General features: G+C 31.6%; 1 protein-coding gene and 1 non-coding gene across 2 annotated transcripts; one reads left to right on the top strand and one right to left on the bottom strand.

The window, feature by feature from the left end:
* Positions 1-4,602: 4,602 nt before the first annotated feature.
* On the bottom strand, positions 4,603-7,453 carry LOC133830258 (uncharacterized). Its single transcript, XM_062260227.1, has 5 exons — positions 7,303-7,453; positions 6,385-6,579; positions 5,809-6,183; positions 5,298-5,574; positions 4,603-4,889 (listed from the first exon to the last, which is right to left on the bottom strand). Exons 1-5 carry the CDS (start codon positions 7,451-7,453, stop codon positions 4,739-4,741), a joined length of 1,149 nt encoding a protein of 382 aa, XP_062116211.1. The 3' UTR covers positions 4,603-4,738.
* A 2,023-nt stretch (positions 7,454-9,476) lies between these two features.
* On the top strand, positions 9,477-9,583 carry LOC133813450 (small nucleolar RNA R71). Its single transcript, XR_009884461.1, has one exon. It is a non-coding gene; the product is annotated as a small nucleolar RNA R71 (small nucleolar RNA).
* The last annotated feature ends 10,096 nt before the right edge of the window (positions 9,584-19,679 follow it).

The following is a 19,679-nucleotide window of genomic DNA, read 5'->3' as shown; positions in this document are numbered from 1 at the left end:
CTCATCTAAGTGTTGACCATCTCAACTTATGAGATAAGAAAAGATGAACACATCTTTTGATATGTGTCTTGCTATTGCAAGAAAATGGATTAAGGGGATCCAAAATTATGGGATGACATATTGACCTATAGGCTTGGAGTCTAAAAGTATGGTCAAAAGAGAAAACATTTGAGAATTATTTAGTGACAACAATTCTCAAATATTCAATGTCTCAATGAGGTGACAGTACAAAATTGGAGAAGCAATTTTGAATCTTATACTAATAGTGAATAAGGTTGAAGAGAATTTTATTCATTCTTGTTAAAGATGGCGATATGTTTTAAATTAATCTCAATGAGGAGATAATGTTAAACCAAAGCATTACAAATCAAAGTGTTTAAATAAATCATTGAGGGTTTATTTTCTTAGATTTAAGTGCTTAAAATTGACATCCTCAAATTGATTTTGATGAGAAAATCAATGGATGTCAAAATGATGTTTTCAAAAGAATCTCAAAGAGACTCTTAAAAATGCACAAAAGTTGTTTAAGGGATTTTGAGATTATTTAGACAACTAAAAGTGAAATTAGTGATTATTTTCTTGAGAAATTTTCACATGGTATTTATATCTCCATATGAGTTATGGAAAGGAAGAAAACCCAACATAGGGTACTTCAAAGTGTGGGGGTGTCTTGCATATTGCAAGAAAAATGAACCTAATAGAACAAAGTTAGGTTCAAGAGCCATAAAGTGTACTTTTATTGGTTATGCCAACAATAGTAAAGCTTATAGGCTATTAGACTTAGAGTCTAATATTATGATTGAATCTAGAGAAGTTGAATTTTTTGATAATATGTTATGTGACAACAATTCTCAAGCTTCAACATCTTTAAATGAGAATTTGTTATATGAGAATAATTCTTAAGCTTCTACATCCAAAGTTGATTCTTAAGAGGAGAATTCTCAAAAGAATGTAAAGCAACCCTTTAAACTTAGAAGAAGTCAGAGGCTTAAAAATCATAATAGTCTAGTAGTGGATGAGATAGATTCTCAACGAATTTCAGTCTACATGGTAGAAGGAAATAGAGAGGAAGTCATTAGAAAAATTCCTATTGTACTTCTCGTTGAAGATGATCCTAAGACTTATAGAGAAGCTATACAATTGAGAGATAGTGCATTTTGGAAAGAAGCCATCAATGATGAGATGGATTCCATTCTTTCCAATAACACTTGGGAATTGGTAGACCTCCCACCGGGGTCTAAGCCAATTAGGTGTAAGTGGGTATTTAGGAGAAAATACCACATTGACGGCACTATTCAAACCTTTAAAGCTAGATTAGTAGCTAAAGGGTTTAGGCAAAAAGAGGGTATCGATTATTTCGATACCTATGCGCCTGTTGAAAGAACAACTTCTATAAGAATTTTGTTCAATTTAGCTTCTATACACAACTTGTATGTTCATCAAATGGATGTCAAAACGACATTCCTTAATGGTGACCTCAATGAGGAGGCCTATATGGAGCAACCCGAAGGGTTTGTCCTACCTAAATATGAACATAAAGTATGTAGACTTGTAAAATCCTTATATGGATTGAAACAAGCTCCTAAGCAATGGCATGAGAAATTTGATCAAGCCATCATGTCTAATGGGTTTAGACATAACAATGGAGACACGCGTTTGTATTCCAAAACTTGTAAGGGATATGTGATCATTGTTTGCTTATATGTGGATGACATGCTTATTCTAAGTGATAGCATGAAAGGGATAGAAGAAACGAAGAGGTTTCTATCATCAACCTTCAAGATGAAAGATCTTGGAGAAGTTGACACCATACTTGGTATCAAAGTTAAGAAACATAGTGGGGGTTTTGCATTGGATCAAGCCCACTATGTTAAGAAAGTATTGAACAAATTTAACCATCTCAAGGTTAAAGATGCCAATACTCCATTCGATCATAGTGTAAAACTAGAGAAGAATGAAGGAAGAGCGGTGGCTTAATTGGAGTACGCTAGTGCTATAGGGAGTCTAATGTATGCTGCTCAATGTACTAGACCTGATATAGAATTTATGGTAAGTAAACTTAGTAGGTTTACAAGTAATCCAAGTGTGGATCACTGGAAGGCGATTGGAAGAATCCTAGGTTATCTCAAGAAAACCAAAGGACTAAGCCTTCACTACTCCAAATTTCCTTCAATCTTAGAAGGATATACAGATGCAAGTTGGATATCCAATCTTGGGGACAACTTGTCCACAACTGGTTGGGTATTTACACTTGGTGGAGGTGCAATTTCTTGGGGTTCTGATGGACCCAAAACGGGTATGTTTAAAAATTTATATATCGCAAGCGCACGAATCGTCCATAAAGAATAGTGATCGTGTAAGCAAGGATGTCGAACCCAAGGGAGTTGTCTAAAATCGAAAATGAAACTATTTTAAATCAAAAATAATAAATTCTAACCTAGCTCCAAAGATTGATGAGTTTTAATATTATGAACATAAAATAAAAGATTGAAAAATAAAGCTATTTAAGAGAATAAAAATAAAGCAATAATGAGTAGAAAATAAGTGTTAAAAGAAAAGATTATTAAGATACTAGAATCCACAAAATGTAAGTTTAATAATATTTATTAGTATATTGATTCCCAAGTTTTAGTGATAGTTAAAATATTTTAAACTATCATTTTCCAAAAAGATTTATAATTTTAAGCACAAATTTCTTATAAAAAGATAGGATTTTTCTTCACTTTTCAAAATTATAATTTCAAAGCATTTAGTGTAAATCAATCTAATGAAATAACAAATAAATCAATGAACATTATTTATAAGGCAAAACATAATATTTTTGTTCTAAGCATGGATGTGTACAATTTAATGACACATCTTACACAAAGAATATTATGTTTATGCACTAATGAAGAACAAAGTGTAAATATGTTCTAACAATCTAAAATACAAGATATTTAAGATGAAAGAAATATATGTAGAAGAAAAATCCATAAACTTTGTTGTATTACAATGGAAATCAACATACAACATAAATATTACCTAGTTACAAGTTGCTTCATCATGATCTTAATAATCTTATGAAAAAGATTAGAAGCACATAACTTGAGTAGAAATTACAAAATAAAAGACATACATACTTGCAAAATGCTCTTGAAAAACCCAAATGGAAGAGAGAATGGTAGAGAGAAAATAAGAGAAAAAGATGGTAACCAAAAACATTAAGCACCCCAAAAATGGTCTTGAAAGTCCATATTTATAGCCAAAGTGAGTTTATTAAAATAATCAATTTAAATTAATTAAATTGATTAGATTAATTAAATAAAATAAATATAGTATGTAGAGGTAAATTATAGGGTGTAATGATGATGTTGTGGTGAAAATGTGTAGGAAAAGGGGTAAAAAGTTGGCATTTTTGTCATAGGGGACAAAGGGACAAAATGGATTTTTGTTGGGCTCAATAAGGGAAATGGCAGCAATGTGGTGGCTGGGTGTTGGAGGGGGGGCCACGGGTTGGGCCTAGAGTGGGCCTCACGTGGTTGGGCTTTTGGAGAAACACCATTTTTCTTGTTACTTTCTTTCAAAATTACCATCTTTCCTTTGATTTTCTTGCTTTTCAAGGGCAATAATTTTCCTACACAATAAATTATAAACTAAATTAAAATTAAATATTTTCATTAATAAAATATATCATATAACTCCCATGAAAACATTAATTAAAATTTAATTTACATAACATTTAATTTCAATAAAATCATATTTTTAGCATTCAAACTAACAATACTAATTTTAAATAATTAAACTACAATATTTTACAACAAAATAACTATAAAAACACACAAAATTATATAAAATCAAAATAAGACTAATAAATTTAAAATTACTTAAAAACTTAATAAGTTAATTAAAAACTCAAGAACTAAGCAACAATTAGCATATAAAATATGGTAAAATAACTCTAATTTGTAGAGTTATCACACCCCCAAACTTAAAGTTTTGCTAGTCCTCAAGCAAAAGAAAAATTAAAATACACATATCTATATATATATATATTTTATTGGTGATATAAAAATGATTTTCTCAAAAATTGCACAATGAAAATAAATCTCAGAAATTATTATGAATAAAATTTAAGCTTATGTAATTAATTAAATTGTCAATTTTGCTTTTAGAAAATAGGTTTTCATTAAAATTATTTTTCACTTAAACTTATAGGAAATAAGAATGTTTTTGTTATGAAAAATGTAACTTTTGTTACAAGCAAAATTGACCCTATAATTAAAAACAAAGCTTAAAAATTATTCATATTTTTAAGAGAATTAAATTCAAACTCAATCAGGATTTTTATCATTGAAAATTAAAAATATCACCAAATTTTTTTTTTTTTTTAAATTTTTTATGAAAATGAACAAATTAAAAAAAATTACAAAACAACAACATATAAATAATTTTTTTTTTTTTTCAAACAAACATGACTAACTTAGATAAAACACAAAACATTAAAATTAATACAAAGCAAACATAAATAACACAAAACAAACACAATAAAACTTGATACCCCCAAACTTAATTTAAGCATTGTCCTCAATGTGTCAAAATAGAAATATAAATTAAATTGAGAAGAGTGTAAAGTTTAGAATGGTCGTACCTCGATATTGTGCATTGCGAAGAGAGAACAAGATACAACGAACAAAAATTAAATCACACATAAAACAATAATACAAATAAAACACAAGTTGTCAAGATCAAATAGGACTCAAAGAGCATGGTAAACAGGGTCCTCAAGGAGTATCTCATCCACTTCATCAGTTTTTAATTCTAAAAATGGTTTTAATTTTTGTCCATTAACTTTAAATATATCACCATTTTTAGGATTTTCAATTTCAATAGCTCCATGTGGAAAAACAATACGAACAATGTAAGGACCAGACCACCTAGAGCGTAACTTTCCCGGGAATAGATGCAAACGAGAGTTGTATAAAAGGACTTTCTGACCTGGATAAAAATGTTTTCTCAAAATATTTTTATCATGGTAAAATTTCATGCGATCCTTATACTTTTTTGAATAGTCATAAGCATCATTCCTAATTTCGTCTAGTTCATTTAGTTGAAGTTTTCGTTTTTCACCTGCCTTGTCTAAAGAAAAGTTTAACTGCTTAATTGCCCAAAAAGCTCTATGTTCTAACTCAACAGGTAAATGGCACGCCTTCCCATACACAAGTCTGTAGGGTGACATGCCAATGGGTGTTTTGTACGCGGTACGATACGCCCATAATGCATCAGTGAGTCTTAAGGACCAATCTTTCCTAGTTGGATTCACAGTTTTTTCTAAAATGTGCTTAACTTCCCTATTAGACACTTCAACTTGACCACTAGTTTGTGGGTGATATGGTGTTGAGACTTTATGCGTAATGCCATATTGTTTCATCAAATGTTCAAATGGCCTATTACAAAAGTGTGTACCGTTATCACTAATTATAGCACGTGGTGAACCAAAACGAGAAAATATATTTTCTTTCAAAAAACGAAGCACAACTTTGTGGTCATTAGTGTGGCATGCAATAGCTTCAACCCATTTAGACACATAATCGACTCCAACAAGAATATAAAGATTACCAAAAGAGTTAGGAAATGGTCCCATAAAATCAATGCCCCAAACATCAAATATGTCAATAATAAGAATAGGATTTAAAGGCATCATATTTCTTTTAGTTAAACTTCCTAACTTTTGGCAACGTTCACAAGCTTTACAATAAACATATGTATCATGAAAGATAGTAGGCCAATAAAAACCACATTGTAAAACTTTAGCAGCTGTTTTCTTACCACTAAAATGTCCTCCACATGCATGATCATGACAGAAAGATATGATTTTAGATTGATCACAGTTTGGAATGCATCTTCTAATTATTTGATCAGGGCAGTATTTAAACAAGTAAGGATCATCCCAAATAAAGTTTTTCACCTCAGAATAAAATTTAGATTTATCATGCTTAGACCAATGAGATGGTATTTCTTTAGTGACCAAATAATTAACAATATCAGCATACCAAGGCAAGGAAGAAACATGCATCAATTGTTCATCAGGAAAAGTTTCAGTGATAGGGGTGGAATCATGTATAGTTTCAACAACTAGTCTAGATAAATGATCAGCAACAACATTTTCAGATCCTTTTTTATCATGTATTTCTAAGTCAAATTCTTGTAAAAGCAGGATCCAACGGATCAAACGAGACTTAGCATCTTTTTTCGACAAGAGATATTTTAATGCAGCATGATCAGAATAGACAATAATTTTAGACCCTAACAGATAAGATCTAAATTTCTCCAATGCAAAAACAACAGCAAGCAATTCTTTTTCGGTTGTGGAGTAATTTAATTGAGCATCATTTAAAGTTTTGCTAGCATAGTAAATTACATGAGGTATTTTTTCAAGTCTTTGTCCTAAGACAGCACCTATAGCATAATCAGAAGCATCACACATTATTTCAAAAGGTAGTTTCCAATCAGGAGGTCGAATAATGGGTGCAGTAGTCAACAAATTTTTTAATTTTTCAAAGGCAACATGGCAATTATTATCAAAGACAAAAGCATTTTCTTTTCCAAGTAAATGGCATAAAGGCCGAGAAATTTTGCTAAAGTCTTTTATAAATCTTCTATAAAAACCGGCATGGCCTAAGAATGATCTAATTTCTTTAACAGTTTTAGGTGGGGGAAGTTTTGAAATAAGATCAACTTTAGCTTTATCAACTTCTATTCCATCAGATGAGATTACATGACCTAAAACAATTCCTTTTTTAACCATAAAATGACATTTTTCCCAGTTAAGCACAAGGTTTTTCTCTTTTCAACGAATTAAAACAAGTGAAAGATGATGCAGACATTCATCAAAGGAAGAACCAAACACAGAAAAATCATCCATAAATACTTCAAGAAATCTTTCAACCATGTCAGAAAAAATCGAAATCATACATCTTTGAAAAGTCGCAGGTGCATTACATAATCCAAAAGGCATGCGACGATAGGCAAAAGTCCCAAAAGGGCATGTAAATGTAGTCTTTTCTTGATCTTCTGGGGCAATGGGGATTTGGTTATATCCCGAATACCCATCAAGAAAACAATAATATGCATGGCCAGCTAATCGTTCAAGCATTTGATCAATAAAGGGTAATGGAAAATGGTCTTTTCTAGTAACGTTATTCAGCTTTCTATAATCTATGCACACTCTCCACCCCGTTTGTACTCTAGTAGGGATTAATTCATTTTTCTCATTTTCAACAACTGTGATCCCAGACTTCTTAGGCACAACTTGAACTGGACTAACCCATTGACTATCAGAAATAGGGTAAATGATACCTACGTCTAACAATTTTATGACCTCTTCTCTAACTACTTCTTTCATATTTGGATTTAGCCTTCTTTGACATTCCCGAGAGGTTTTAGCATTCTCTTCTAGATGGATTCTATGCATACATATGGATGGGCTAATTCCTTTAATGTCTCCAATGGTCCAACCTATGGCTTCTTTATGTTTTCTAAGGACATCTAACAACTTATCTTCTTGTTCTTTATCTAAAGCGGAGGCTATGATAACAGGTAAAGTTTCAGATTCTCCTATAAAAGCATATTTTAAATTTTCTGGTAAAGGTTTAAGGTCTAACTTTGGAGACTCAGAAATTGATTGAACATGACCTAAGGGTGAAAAAGGTTCAACTTTGGTTTCATTTAAGGGTATAGACTCTAGCAAAGCATTCACATCATCATTAAAGTCATCATTATGCAAGTTCATACCAAAGTATTTTTCACAAAAATCAAGTAAGTCATTTCCATCATCTTCACAAATACTATCTATCATGTTAACTTCATGCACTTCTTCACACTCAACAGATTTAACCACATTAAATACATTCAATTCAACAGTCATATTTCCAAAAGATAATTTCAAAACACCATTACGACAATTTATGATTGCATTAGATGTAACTAAGAATGGTCTACCTAAAATGATAGGAATTTGAGCATGCATATTTTCCACAGGTTGAGTATCAAGAACAATGAAGTCAACATGAAAATAAAATTTATCAACTTTTATCAAAACATCCTCTATAATGCCTCTAGGAATTTTCACAGAACGATCGGCTAATTGAAGAGTTATAGAGGTAGGTTTTAGCTCACCAAGACCAAGTTGCTTATAAACAGAATAAGGCAACAAATTTACACTAGCACCCAAATCAAGTAAAGCTTTGTTAATAAAATGATCACCAATAATGCATGAAATTGTGGGACACCCAGGATCTTTATATTTAACAAGACTTTTATATTGGATAATGGAACTAGCTTGTTCAGTTAAAAACGCCTTTTTAGGAACATTAGTGTTTCTCTTAACAGTACAAAGATCCTTTAAAAATTTGGAGTAGGCAGGAATTTGTTTAATGGCATCTAAGAAAGGGATGTTGATACTAACTTGTTTAAAAACTTCTAAGATGTCATTATATTGGCCACCTTTTTTAATTGGAAGTAATCTTTGTGGGAATGGGGCTTTTGGAATGAAAGGATGGATTGGAATTTCTTTGTTTGAAAAGTCATTGGCATTAGAACTAGAAGACTGACTCTTTTCTTTTTCTTTTTCGTTTTCAACCTCGGGTATGTAATCGGGTTTGACAATTTTCTTTCCAGACCTAAGAGTTGAAATTGATTTGACTTCTCCATTATGACTAGACTTTCCTATCTCATATTGACCTTTTGGATTAGGGATAGGTTGACTAGGGAATGTTCCTTTCTCTCTATCAGCTAAAGCAGTGGCGAGTTGTCCTACTTGTGTCTCGAGTTTGGTAATAGATTGAGATTGATTTTGTAGGATTTGTTGGGTGGATTGCATAAATTGTTGTAAAGTATCTTCTAAGGAAGGTTTTCTTTGTTGCGGATATAGTTGATTTTGTGGGGCATGAGCTTGGTTTTGTGTGTTGTATTGGTGCCCTTGATTCATTTGGGGTTGGTTTTGTCTCCATGAAAAGTTCGGATGGTTTCTCCAATTTGGATTGTAGGTGGATGAAAATGGGCTATCATTTGGTTTCCCATAAGTATGAAGTGCATTGGCCTCCTCAGAAAAGGCTTCTTGGTAGGAAGGGCATGATTGGGCATTATGGCAAGGACTAGAACATATAGAACAAACATCTTTTCTAGGTTGAATTGGAGAGTTTATAGTTTGGCTTATGGCTAAAGCTTCTACTTTTCTCGCTAATTTGTCTAAGGATGTTCTTAAGTCTAATTCTTCTTTTACTTCATACATTCCTCCTATTTTTGGTGAATTAGTTGACCTAGACCTAGGATCAAAATAATTCCATTGTTGTGAATTGACAGATAAATCTTCAAGGGCGTCCCACGCCTCTTGTCCTTGAAATTTTAAAAATTTTCCAGTATGCATAGATTGAATCATTTGACGATTAGAGGGAGTCAAACCATCATAAAAATATTTTACAAGTCTCCATTTTTCAAAACCATGATGAGGACATTTTAATAATAAATCTTTAAATCTTTCCCAACATTCATAAAACTCTTCATTATCTTTTTGAAAAAACTCGGAGATTTCTCTCCTTAGACTATCAGTTTTAGACATTGGAAAAAATTTCAACAAGAATTTATTATAAAGTTGATCCCAAGTAGTTATAGACCCAGTGGGAAGGGAATTTAACCAAGCTTTTGATTTGTCTTTTAATGAAAAAGGAAACAATCTTAGTTTGACCGACTCATCAGAAAAATTTTGAAATTTAAATGTTGAGCAAATTTCTAAGAAATCTTTGACATGCATGTAAGGATCCTCTCTATCTAACCCATAAAAAGATGGCAACAATTGAATGATTGCTGGTTTAAGCTCAAAATGAGTAGCAGAAGTTGTAGGTAAAACAATGCACGAAGGAGCATTAGATGAAATAGGTGCAAAATATTCAAGCAAAGTTTTTTCAGGCACAACATTTTCATCAACAATATTAGCAATAGGTTCCATGATGCTCAAATTTTTACTAACACTTTCAATTTCAAATAAAGATAAACGTCTTTTTACTAATCATTTTTTAGAGTTACGTTCCCAATGATGCATACAATTTTCACAAACAAGGCAACAAGGATAATCTCAAACAAGCAATTTTCTGATGTGGAAGATCAGTTAAAACCGCAACCACAGAGCATACTTATAATTTTTAGAGATTTCATAACAATATAATTCTTATGGTTTACTTGTCCCCAGGCCTATTTGATTCCACTTACTCGCGCACTACTAACAACTCCCCGAGGTTAATTAGTAGAGGCGGATGGGAATTTTGTTCAAATTTCCTTTAAGCAAAAATTGCTTATGGTGAAAGGACAAGATTTAGGTTTCTCTTTTTTTTTTTTTTCAAGTATTTTTCACAATATTGCACTAAAATATTAAAGAAGACAAAGAAAAATAAGGCAAAAATTAAATAAGACTAAAATTTAGGCAAGAGTAGGGAGGCATAGCATGCCATCAACCATAACAAAATTAAGGTAAAAACTAGGAGGCACAAGTGCCATCAACTTAAACATAAGATAGAGGACTAGGAGGCAAAAATTGCCATCAACTAGCTAGGAGGCAAAATTGCCATCAACTAGTAATTTGCGGAATTTAAATAAAATAAAAATACAACAAAATAAATAAAGAAAATTACACAAAGTTTAGGAGGCACAAGTGCCGTCAACTAACAAAGATATAAAAGAAATAAAATTACAACAAAATTAGGAGGCACAAGTGCCGTTACTAAAAAAAAACAATAAATATAGAAATATAAGTATATTTTTTATGGGTGGTTGAACCGTCCCAACTTTCTTTTTATCTTTTTTTTTAGTTTTTTTTTATAGATATATATTTTTTTAGGTTTTTTTTTTTTTTTTAAGTGCAAGAATTAAAATAACTAGTAGAAGAATTTACTAACCTTGAGATAATTTTTGTTTCTTTTCTCTTGCAACTCCCCGGCAACGGCGCCAAAAACTTGATGGACCCAAAACGGGTATGTTTAAAAATTTATATATCGCAAGCGCACGAATCGTCCATAAAGAATAGTGATCGTGTAAGCAAGGATGTCGAACCCAAGGGAGTTGTCTAAAATCGAAAATGAAACTATTTTAAATCAAAAATAATAAATTCTAACCTAGCTCCAAAGATTGATGAGTTTTAATATTATGAACATAAAATAAAAGATTGAAAAATAAAGCTATTTAAGAGAATAAAAATAAAGCAATAATGAGTAGAAAATAAGTGTTAAAAGAAAAGATTATTAAGATACTAGAATCCACAAAATGTAAGTTTAATAATATTTATTAGTATATTGATTCCCAAGTTTTAGTGATAGTTAAAATATTTTAAACTATCATTTTCCAAAAAGATTTATAATTTTAAGCACAAATTTCTTATAAAAAGATAGGATTTTTCTTCACTTTTCAAAATTATAATTTCAAAGCATTTAGTGTAAATCAATCTAATGAAATAACAAATAAATCAATGAACATTATTTATAAGGCAAAACATAATATTTTTGTTCTAAGCATGGATGTGTACAATTTAATGACACATCTTACACAAAGAATATTATGTTTATGCACTAATGAAGAACAAAGTGTAAATATGTTCTAACAATCTAAAATACAAGATATTTAAGATGAAAGAAATATATGTAGAAGAAAAATCCATAAACTTTGTTGTATTACAATGGAAATCAACATACAACATAAATATTACCTAGTTACAAGTTGCTTCATCATGATCTTAATAATCTTATGAAAAAGATTAGAAGCACATAACTTGAGTAGAAATTACAAAATAAAAGACATACATACTTGCAAAATGCTCTTGAAAAACCCAAATGGAAGAGAGAATGGTAGAGAGAAAATAAGAGAAAAAGATGGTAACCAAAAACATTAAGCACCCCAAAAATGGTCTTGAAAGTCCATATTTATAGCCAAAGTGAGTTTATTAAAATAATCAATTTAAATTAATTAAATTGATTAGATTAATTAAATAAAATAAATATGGTATGTAGAGGTAAATTATAGGGTGTAATGATGATGTTGTGGTGAAAATGTGTAGGAAAAAGGGTGAAAAGTTGGCATTTTTGTCATAGGGGACAAAGGGACAAAATGCATTTTTGTTGGGCTCAATAAGGGAAATGGCAGCAATGTGGTGGCTGGGTGTTGGAGGGGGGCCACGGGTTGGGCCTAGAGTGGGCCTCACGTGGTTGGGCTTTTGGAGAAACACCATTTTTCTTGTTACTTTCTTTCAAAATTTCCATCTTTCCTTTGATTTTCTTGCTTTTCAAGGGCAATAATTTTCCTACACAATAAATTATAAACTAAATTAAAATTAAATATTTTCATTAATAAAATATATCATATAACTCCCATGAAAACATTAATTAAAATTTAATTTACATAACATTTAATTTCAATAAAATCATATTTTTAGCATTCAAACTAACAATACTAATTTTAAATAATTAAACTACAATATTTTACAACAAAATAACTATAAAAACACACAAAATTATATAAAATCAAAATAAGACTAATAAATTTAAAATTACTTAAAAACTTAATGAGTTAATTAAAAACTCAAGAACTAAGCAACAATTAGCATATAAAATATGGTAAAATAACTCTAATTTGTAGAGTTATCAGGTTCCAAGAAACAAACCTGTATATCTCATTCCACTATGGAAGCATAGTTTATAGCTCTAGCTGCTACCGCAAAGAGGCCCAATGGTTAAGGGATCTGTTGATAGAGATACCCCTAATCAAAGAGAATGTATCTACTATATCGATACATTGTGATAGCCAAGCGACATTGGCTAGAGCATACAACAGAGTGTATAATGGGAAGTCTAGACACATTAGTATAAGACATGGATATGTAAGAGAATTGATTCAAAGAGGAATCATCTCACTATCCTATGTGAGAACAAGTGAAAATCTGGCGGATCCTTTCACTAAGCCACTAACGAGAGACTTAGTGGCTGCATCATCTCGAGGGATGGGACTTAAACTCCCTAAAGAGATTCAAGATTGATGGTAACCTATCTTAACACTAGTTATTTAACTAGTGTTAGGTTCAATAGGTAACAACAAGTCAATCAAGTTAATATTAGTTGTACTCAAAACAAGTCCCATCTGAGATATTGAGTACTTGTGAGTTATCAAGTTAAGGGTTAAAACTGAAAGGTTTTTTTAATAGAATTCAGTCTTGTGAAGACAAGTATTTTTGGTATCAAAATATTGCAAGAATTCTACCTATATGGACCTAAGGGTGGTGCCGCCTCTCATGAGAATTGGGAGTATTCTCAAGAACGTCCATGAATGGAAAGTGCACATGGGCATTAACGGTGCAAAGCGAGACATAGAGGTCTCAAGTGAACATCACAAAGGTGTGTGTGTTATCAACAATTTGTTATCATGAAAAGATGGTTCAATGCCTAGTGCAACCAAATTTTTCGACAAATTTTGTGATAATTACACTATAGTAAAGTTCAAGTTGAAAAACACTTTACTTTATGCACTAATGCAATGACTCCTATAAGAGAGAGTTCTTATTTAATCAAGTGGGGGATATGTTATATTTTAAAATATAATGATTGATTATTTAAGTGTTGCAATAAGATAACTATTTAATCTAGTGGGGGAATGTTATATTATATTATAATATACTATAATATTATATTATATTATAATATAATGTTTTAGATTAAATAAATGTGACAGAGAGTGTCACATACTGTAACATATAATAGAGAGTTACAATATTTATATATATGAGAAATATCCAAATATGTAACATATTTGGTGTTACAAATTCAGCTACAAATTTGTAACTCCAAATTTTACCCTCAATTGTGTAAATTTGTTGTTACACAATATTGAGATGAATTTCATAAAAACCATATGTGAAATGGCTGTTAGAGATATGATTTTAACTCCAATAATGTGTTTTGGGGGGTTACAAAATCATTTGGGAGGGTTTGGAACCGTTTGGAAAAACAGCTGATTTTCAAGTGCTGAAATTGGTTAGTGGCCGCTGCCACAGAATGTTGGTGGCTGCGGCCTGTGGGACAGAGAGCAGTGGCTGCGGCCACTGATGTCCCTGGCCGCGACCACAAGTTTATTTCTGACCAATTTTTCAGTTTTTTCAATCTTTGTTGAACGACTCAAAAAACCCAAATAACTCCCAAATCTCATTTTTAATTCCATAATAATCTAATTAATCATTGGTAACAACCATGGCGGTTTGTGGAATTTGAAATTCAAAGGGTGTCTCTAAAGTCTATAAATAGGAGCCTATTGCTCACTTGAAAGACACGACTTTTCTATTCATTAGAGCACTTGGCTAGAAACACCTTGAGGCTTGATAATTCCAGAAAGCATTTCCTATAATCTGTGAGAGATCCCTTAGTGGTTGAGCTTGAGGGAAATAAGCTTTTGGACAAAGGTTTCAAACCTTGTTCAAGTTGGTGATCCCCAACACTCTTACTTTGGTAGTGTGAGTGAAAGTTGTTTATCTTTTGTTTCCTGTTCCTTTCTTTCATTCTATTGCTTTTCATCTTTATGTTCTTCTTCTCTATTTACTTGTATTTCTTATTTAAGAGTTGTAATCTTTTCTTTTCTTTTGTTTCAAACACTTTACTTTATTTGTAATCTTTTTCTTAGAGTTGTATTTCACTATTCTCTTCTTCTTCTCCTTTTGTTCATTTGTATTTTCAGGTATAGAGTTGTAACACTTTATTTAATCAATCCTTGTCTATTGTAATGTTTTTGCATAGAGTTGTAATTTTCTTACCATTTCCATTGAGAAAAATACATTTTTTCCTAACAAAGTTTACCTCTAGAAGAACTGTGATTCTTAAGGAAGTCATGCACACTCTAGAGATGAGAAAGAATCTGGTCTCGGGCTACCTTCTCAACAAGGTGGGGTTTACACAGACTATAGTGGATGATTTGTTTACTTTAACTAAGAATGGGATATTTGTAGGGAAATGGTATGCAACTGAGGGAATGTTTACATTGAATGTTGATGTTAATAAAGTGAATGTTTCTACTTATATGTTGTATACTTTTAATACTTGGCATGCTAGACTCTGTCATGTAAACAAGCACATAATTAAGAATATGAGTAGTTTAGGCTTAATTCCTTTATTATCTTTAAATGACTTTGAAAAATGTGACTATTGTAGCCAAGCTAAGATCACAAAAACACCACATAAATATTTGACTAGAGAAACTGAGCCTCTAGATTTAATTCATTCTAATATTTGTGAACTTGATGGAACATTGACCAGAAATGGAATACGTTATTTTATCACTTTTATTGATGACTGTTCTGATTTTACATATGTGTACTTAATGAAAACTAAAAGTGATGCTCTTGATATGTTTAAATCTTTTGTGACTGAAATTGAAAATCAATTTAATAGAAAGATAAAGAGATTTCGTAGTGATAGAGGCATTGAATATGATTCTAGCATGTTTATTGATTTTTATAACTCACATGGAATTATACATGAAAAAACTGTACCATACTAACCTAAAATGAATGGCAAAGCTGAAAGAAGAATAAAACATTCACTAAATCTGTTGTTGCTATTTTGCTTAATTCTGGTGCTGCCTCTTATTGGTGGGGAGAAATATTATTGATTGTTTGATATGTGCTTAATAGAGTTCCAAAATCTAAAAGCAAAATTTCTCCTTATGAAATCTTAAAAAATAAACAACCAAATATCTCTTATTTTAAATCTTGGGGTTGTTTGGCATATGTTAGAATTCCCGATCCTAAAAGGATAAAACTGGCTAGAAGAGCATATGAATGTGTGTTTATTGGCTATGCTGTTAACAGTAAAGCATATCGATTTTTTGATTTGAAAGACCATGCTATTTTGGAATCAAATGATGTTGATTTTAATGAACATAGATTTCCATTTAAATTGAGAAATAGTGGGGGTGCATCATCTAGTAACATGCCTGTGATTAGGGACATTGAGCATCATGAGGGTAATGAAACTGAACCTAGAAGAAGTAAAAGAGCTAGAGTCTCTAAAGACTTTTGTTCTGATTTCTGTGCATATACATTAGAGGAGGATCCTTCGAACCTCCAAGAATCTTTGGTCTCATTAGATGCTGACCTATGGCAAGAATCCATTAATGATGTGTAATGCCCCACGTCACTATGGCTACTTTCTAGAATGACGAGTGGCCCTACAAACCAACACGAGTCTTTCCAGCGTGCTTTGTTCTCACTCGCACACTTCCTGGGAAAACTTCCCAGGAGGTCACCCATCTTGAGATTACTCCAGGTCAAGCACACTTAACTTTGAAGTTCTCAAGTGATGGGCTATCGAAAAGAAGATGCATCTTGTTGATATAGGTAGTAACCATCAATCCATTTACGCCATCTTCAACTGTGTAGTCCCATACCTACACAGTCTTAGAATCATCACACTTGACCTTCCCTAGGCGGTGTGGGATTGCACAACTTTTTACCCAGTCTTTCCCCTTACGGATCACATGATTTTGACTGTCACAATCACCCCCCCTTACGGGCTCGACGTCCCCGTTGGCCACACTTTCGGCTGGGTCAAGGCTGTGATACCATTTGTAAAAAGCTCTAATCTAGTGCTTTGTAAAACATTCACATGTTCATTTGTTTATAAGAGAAAACCACTTATTATAAAGATTTTAGTGGGGTCTTGCTTAAAACATGCAAGTTGGGCCCAATAGTTTAAAAATAAAATATCATTTTTCATGCAAAGTTCTAAAACAACCAAAAGTTCAAGTTCCACTGACAAGTTTTAAAAAGTCCCATTAAACATAACATTATTAAAAGAAAATGGCGTTTAAATCTAATCATTTCTCGTCCATAGGATGCCCCCACTCCATACACACCAGGACGACAAAACTCCCCACATCACCACACATGCCATAGAGAAAACCTATTTGCTACCTGGAAGGGAAAGTAAGGGGGTGAGCTAAAAGCCCAATAAGGAAGTACAAAACAACAAACAAGTAAGATACAACAAATCTCAAACATATTCATCCATCTTTGTACATCATAGCATCATCGTCATAATGGCGTCAATATCATAAACATAAACATAATCACGTCAACATTAACATCATCATCATAACATAAACAACATAACATCATCATAACACAAACATCATAACATCATCATAAACATTTTCCTTGTGAACATGGCCCGCTAACTTGTCCATGTCACCCTTTGAGGTAAACGAGATCTCTGGTCCTTGAATAACCTCGACGCGTCCACCCTTGGAGTTACGTCTTCATATCCTTAGTAACTCGGGTTACGTCTTCATATCCTTAGCAACCCCTTTTGATGTGTCACATTCATCACGCTAACATCCATTCATAGCAGACAACAATCATACAATCCAATCACATCATCATAATAAAGCATTTCACAATTTATAGCGCAAAGCATCATAGCACTTCCATTCATACAACCAATCTTACCATTCATAGCATAAACAAGAAAAATTCTATCTAACTTCCTTACCTCAGGTCCAAGCTAAGTAAAACGACAACTTCTCAACGAGCCTATACCATAACCAAAATAACATTCCTTAGCTTCACATAAACACTATTTTGCCCACTCATATAACTCATGCGTGCATGGGCCATGCACACATGGTGAGAGTTACTCACACTACAAGAAAAAATGCTTTTAATAAGACCAAAAATGTGTTATCAAAACATACCATAACACTTTTTGACGTGTTAAGACCGACTATGTTATCGTAGGTCAAGGTACTTTACATAACACTTTATCATTGTTATACTGATGTGTTATTATACTGTCAACAATAACACACTTTCTGTGTTATTTTAATAAATAGATAAGTGTTTAATTATATTATTTATAGTCAATTATATAACACATTTCAATACTTATAAATTTGTGTTATACTACACTTTAGTATAACACATTTTTTGTGTTATATAATGAAGTTTGCATAACAAAATTCTTTACTTATAAAAAGTGTTATTGTAATAGATATTATAACACATTTTTCGTATTATTTTAATATCTAGATAAGTTTAAATTCTCATTATATATTCATTTATATAACACTAATTTATTATATTCCATTTTTATTTTTTATTTATATAATTAAAATTAGCTTTCTAATATATACTGGCATCATCAAATGAACTTGATTTTCAAATAACAAAAAGTAAAAACATTCAACATTGTATTAACAATCCACAAATTAGTTTAAAACATTCAACACTGTCATCAACAAAAAAATGTTCTTTAAGTATTCAAGTAGTCTTAAATATTCAACATATTGAAAAGTTACTACTTTCAGCACAAAATATTCTACAGTTGTCCAACACAAATCCTTCAAAATTAAGTATCATTTTCTATTTCGCTTGTCACATCTGCAAAATAAACAAAGAAATATTTTATTGTTATTATCTAGCATCACAAATTACTTCAAGAAAAATGCTATGGAAATTATTTCCAAGAGAGGACACCACATACAAAATAATGAATTCACAACTACACCAAAGCAAACAAAGAAACCAAACACTAAATTATAAGACATTGGTTCTTTTTTGAGTATGAAAATGTACCTCTTGGAATAACTTTTTTAGAAGGTCATGCAACTATGGAACCAACTGCTTCTTGTATTGTAAGCATCGCATTATTAGGACGAAATAAGTAAGATTCTAGTACAATATCAGCATCAACCCATACTCGCATAAAGTCTGGTCCAAGAGGCTTTCCATGTACAATTAACTTTAAATGTAAGTATAAAAGACACCATTATCCACAGTTGATGATGATTAATTTGAACAAAATTAACTAAAATCTTGATACTTGAAATTTGTGTATAAACTTTAAATTTTGCTCCACAAAGCAAAGCATAATATTTTTAAAACAACTATGACATCAAAACCACCACAAGACAAAATGAACAAAATACATATATACATTTACCTATTAACAAATAAAAGAAAGGTCCGATTAAATAAAATACCTAAGACTATAATAATTACAAAAATAAAAGTAAGTGAAATGCAATATGAATAAGACAAACAATTAAAAAATTTATGAACTACAGTCGAAAACGACTCTTAAAAAACAGAGTATTGACAAGATAAGACTTCACTAAATTTGACTTGCAAAAACAAATATTCCACGACTGTTTTATATTATACCATTGGACGGAAACAATAAACCTCTAAAAGCCAACTCAGATTTGGGTTAGCAAAAATCAAACAAAGGATAAAAATAAGGATGAGGGGTTCAATTAACAAAATCAAACAGCATATCCCCTCATTTACTAGCCTAGCAAACTGTCACAATCAACACAAACAATTTAAACAAATCAAACAACACAGGTTTTCATCCATATATCACCGCAGCACACAAAATTCTCAGAACCTACTTCACTAAGACATGCAAGTTTTCAACCTTCCGTTATCACCACAGCACACATAATTCTCAGAACCTACTTCACTACGGATGAATATCTAAGATATCCAAACTCCACTAAAGTTATACAATTTATATTCAAAATTGTGAAAGACTTAAAAATAAGAAAAATCAAATACAACATACCTCTTGCAAGCCAAGTAGCAATCCAATTCTTTAAGATCAAATTATATTATAGCTCTC

This window comes from Humulus lupulus, chromosome 1 (genome assembly GCF_963169125.1).
Source record: "Humulus lupulus chromosome 1, drHumLupu1.1, whole genome shotgun sequence".
Lineage (NCBI taxonomy): Eukaryota > Viridiplantae > Streptophyta > Magnoliopsida > Rosales > Cannabaceae > Humulus > Humulus lupulus.
The sequence above is the reverse complement of the archived record's forward strand: the minus strand, read 5'-3'. Positions and strand labels throughout refer to the sequence as shown.

Coding starts and splice junctions, on each gene's coding strand:
- LOC133830258 (XM_062260227.1), bottom strand. CDS start 7,453: ATGCATAGAATCCATCTAGAAGAGAATGCTAAAACCTCTCGGGAATGT. Junction 6,580..7,302: donor TTCTGATAGTCAATGGGTTA/GTCCAGTTCAAG, acceptor TACTTGGAAAAG/AAAATGCTTTTGTCTTTGAT. Junction 5,575..5,808: donor ATGTGGAGGACATTTTAGTG/GTAAGAAAACAG, acceptor TTCTTGTTGGAG/TCGATTATGTGTCTAAATGG.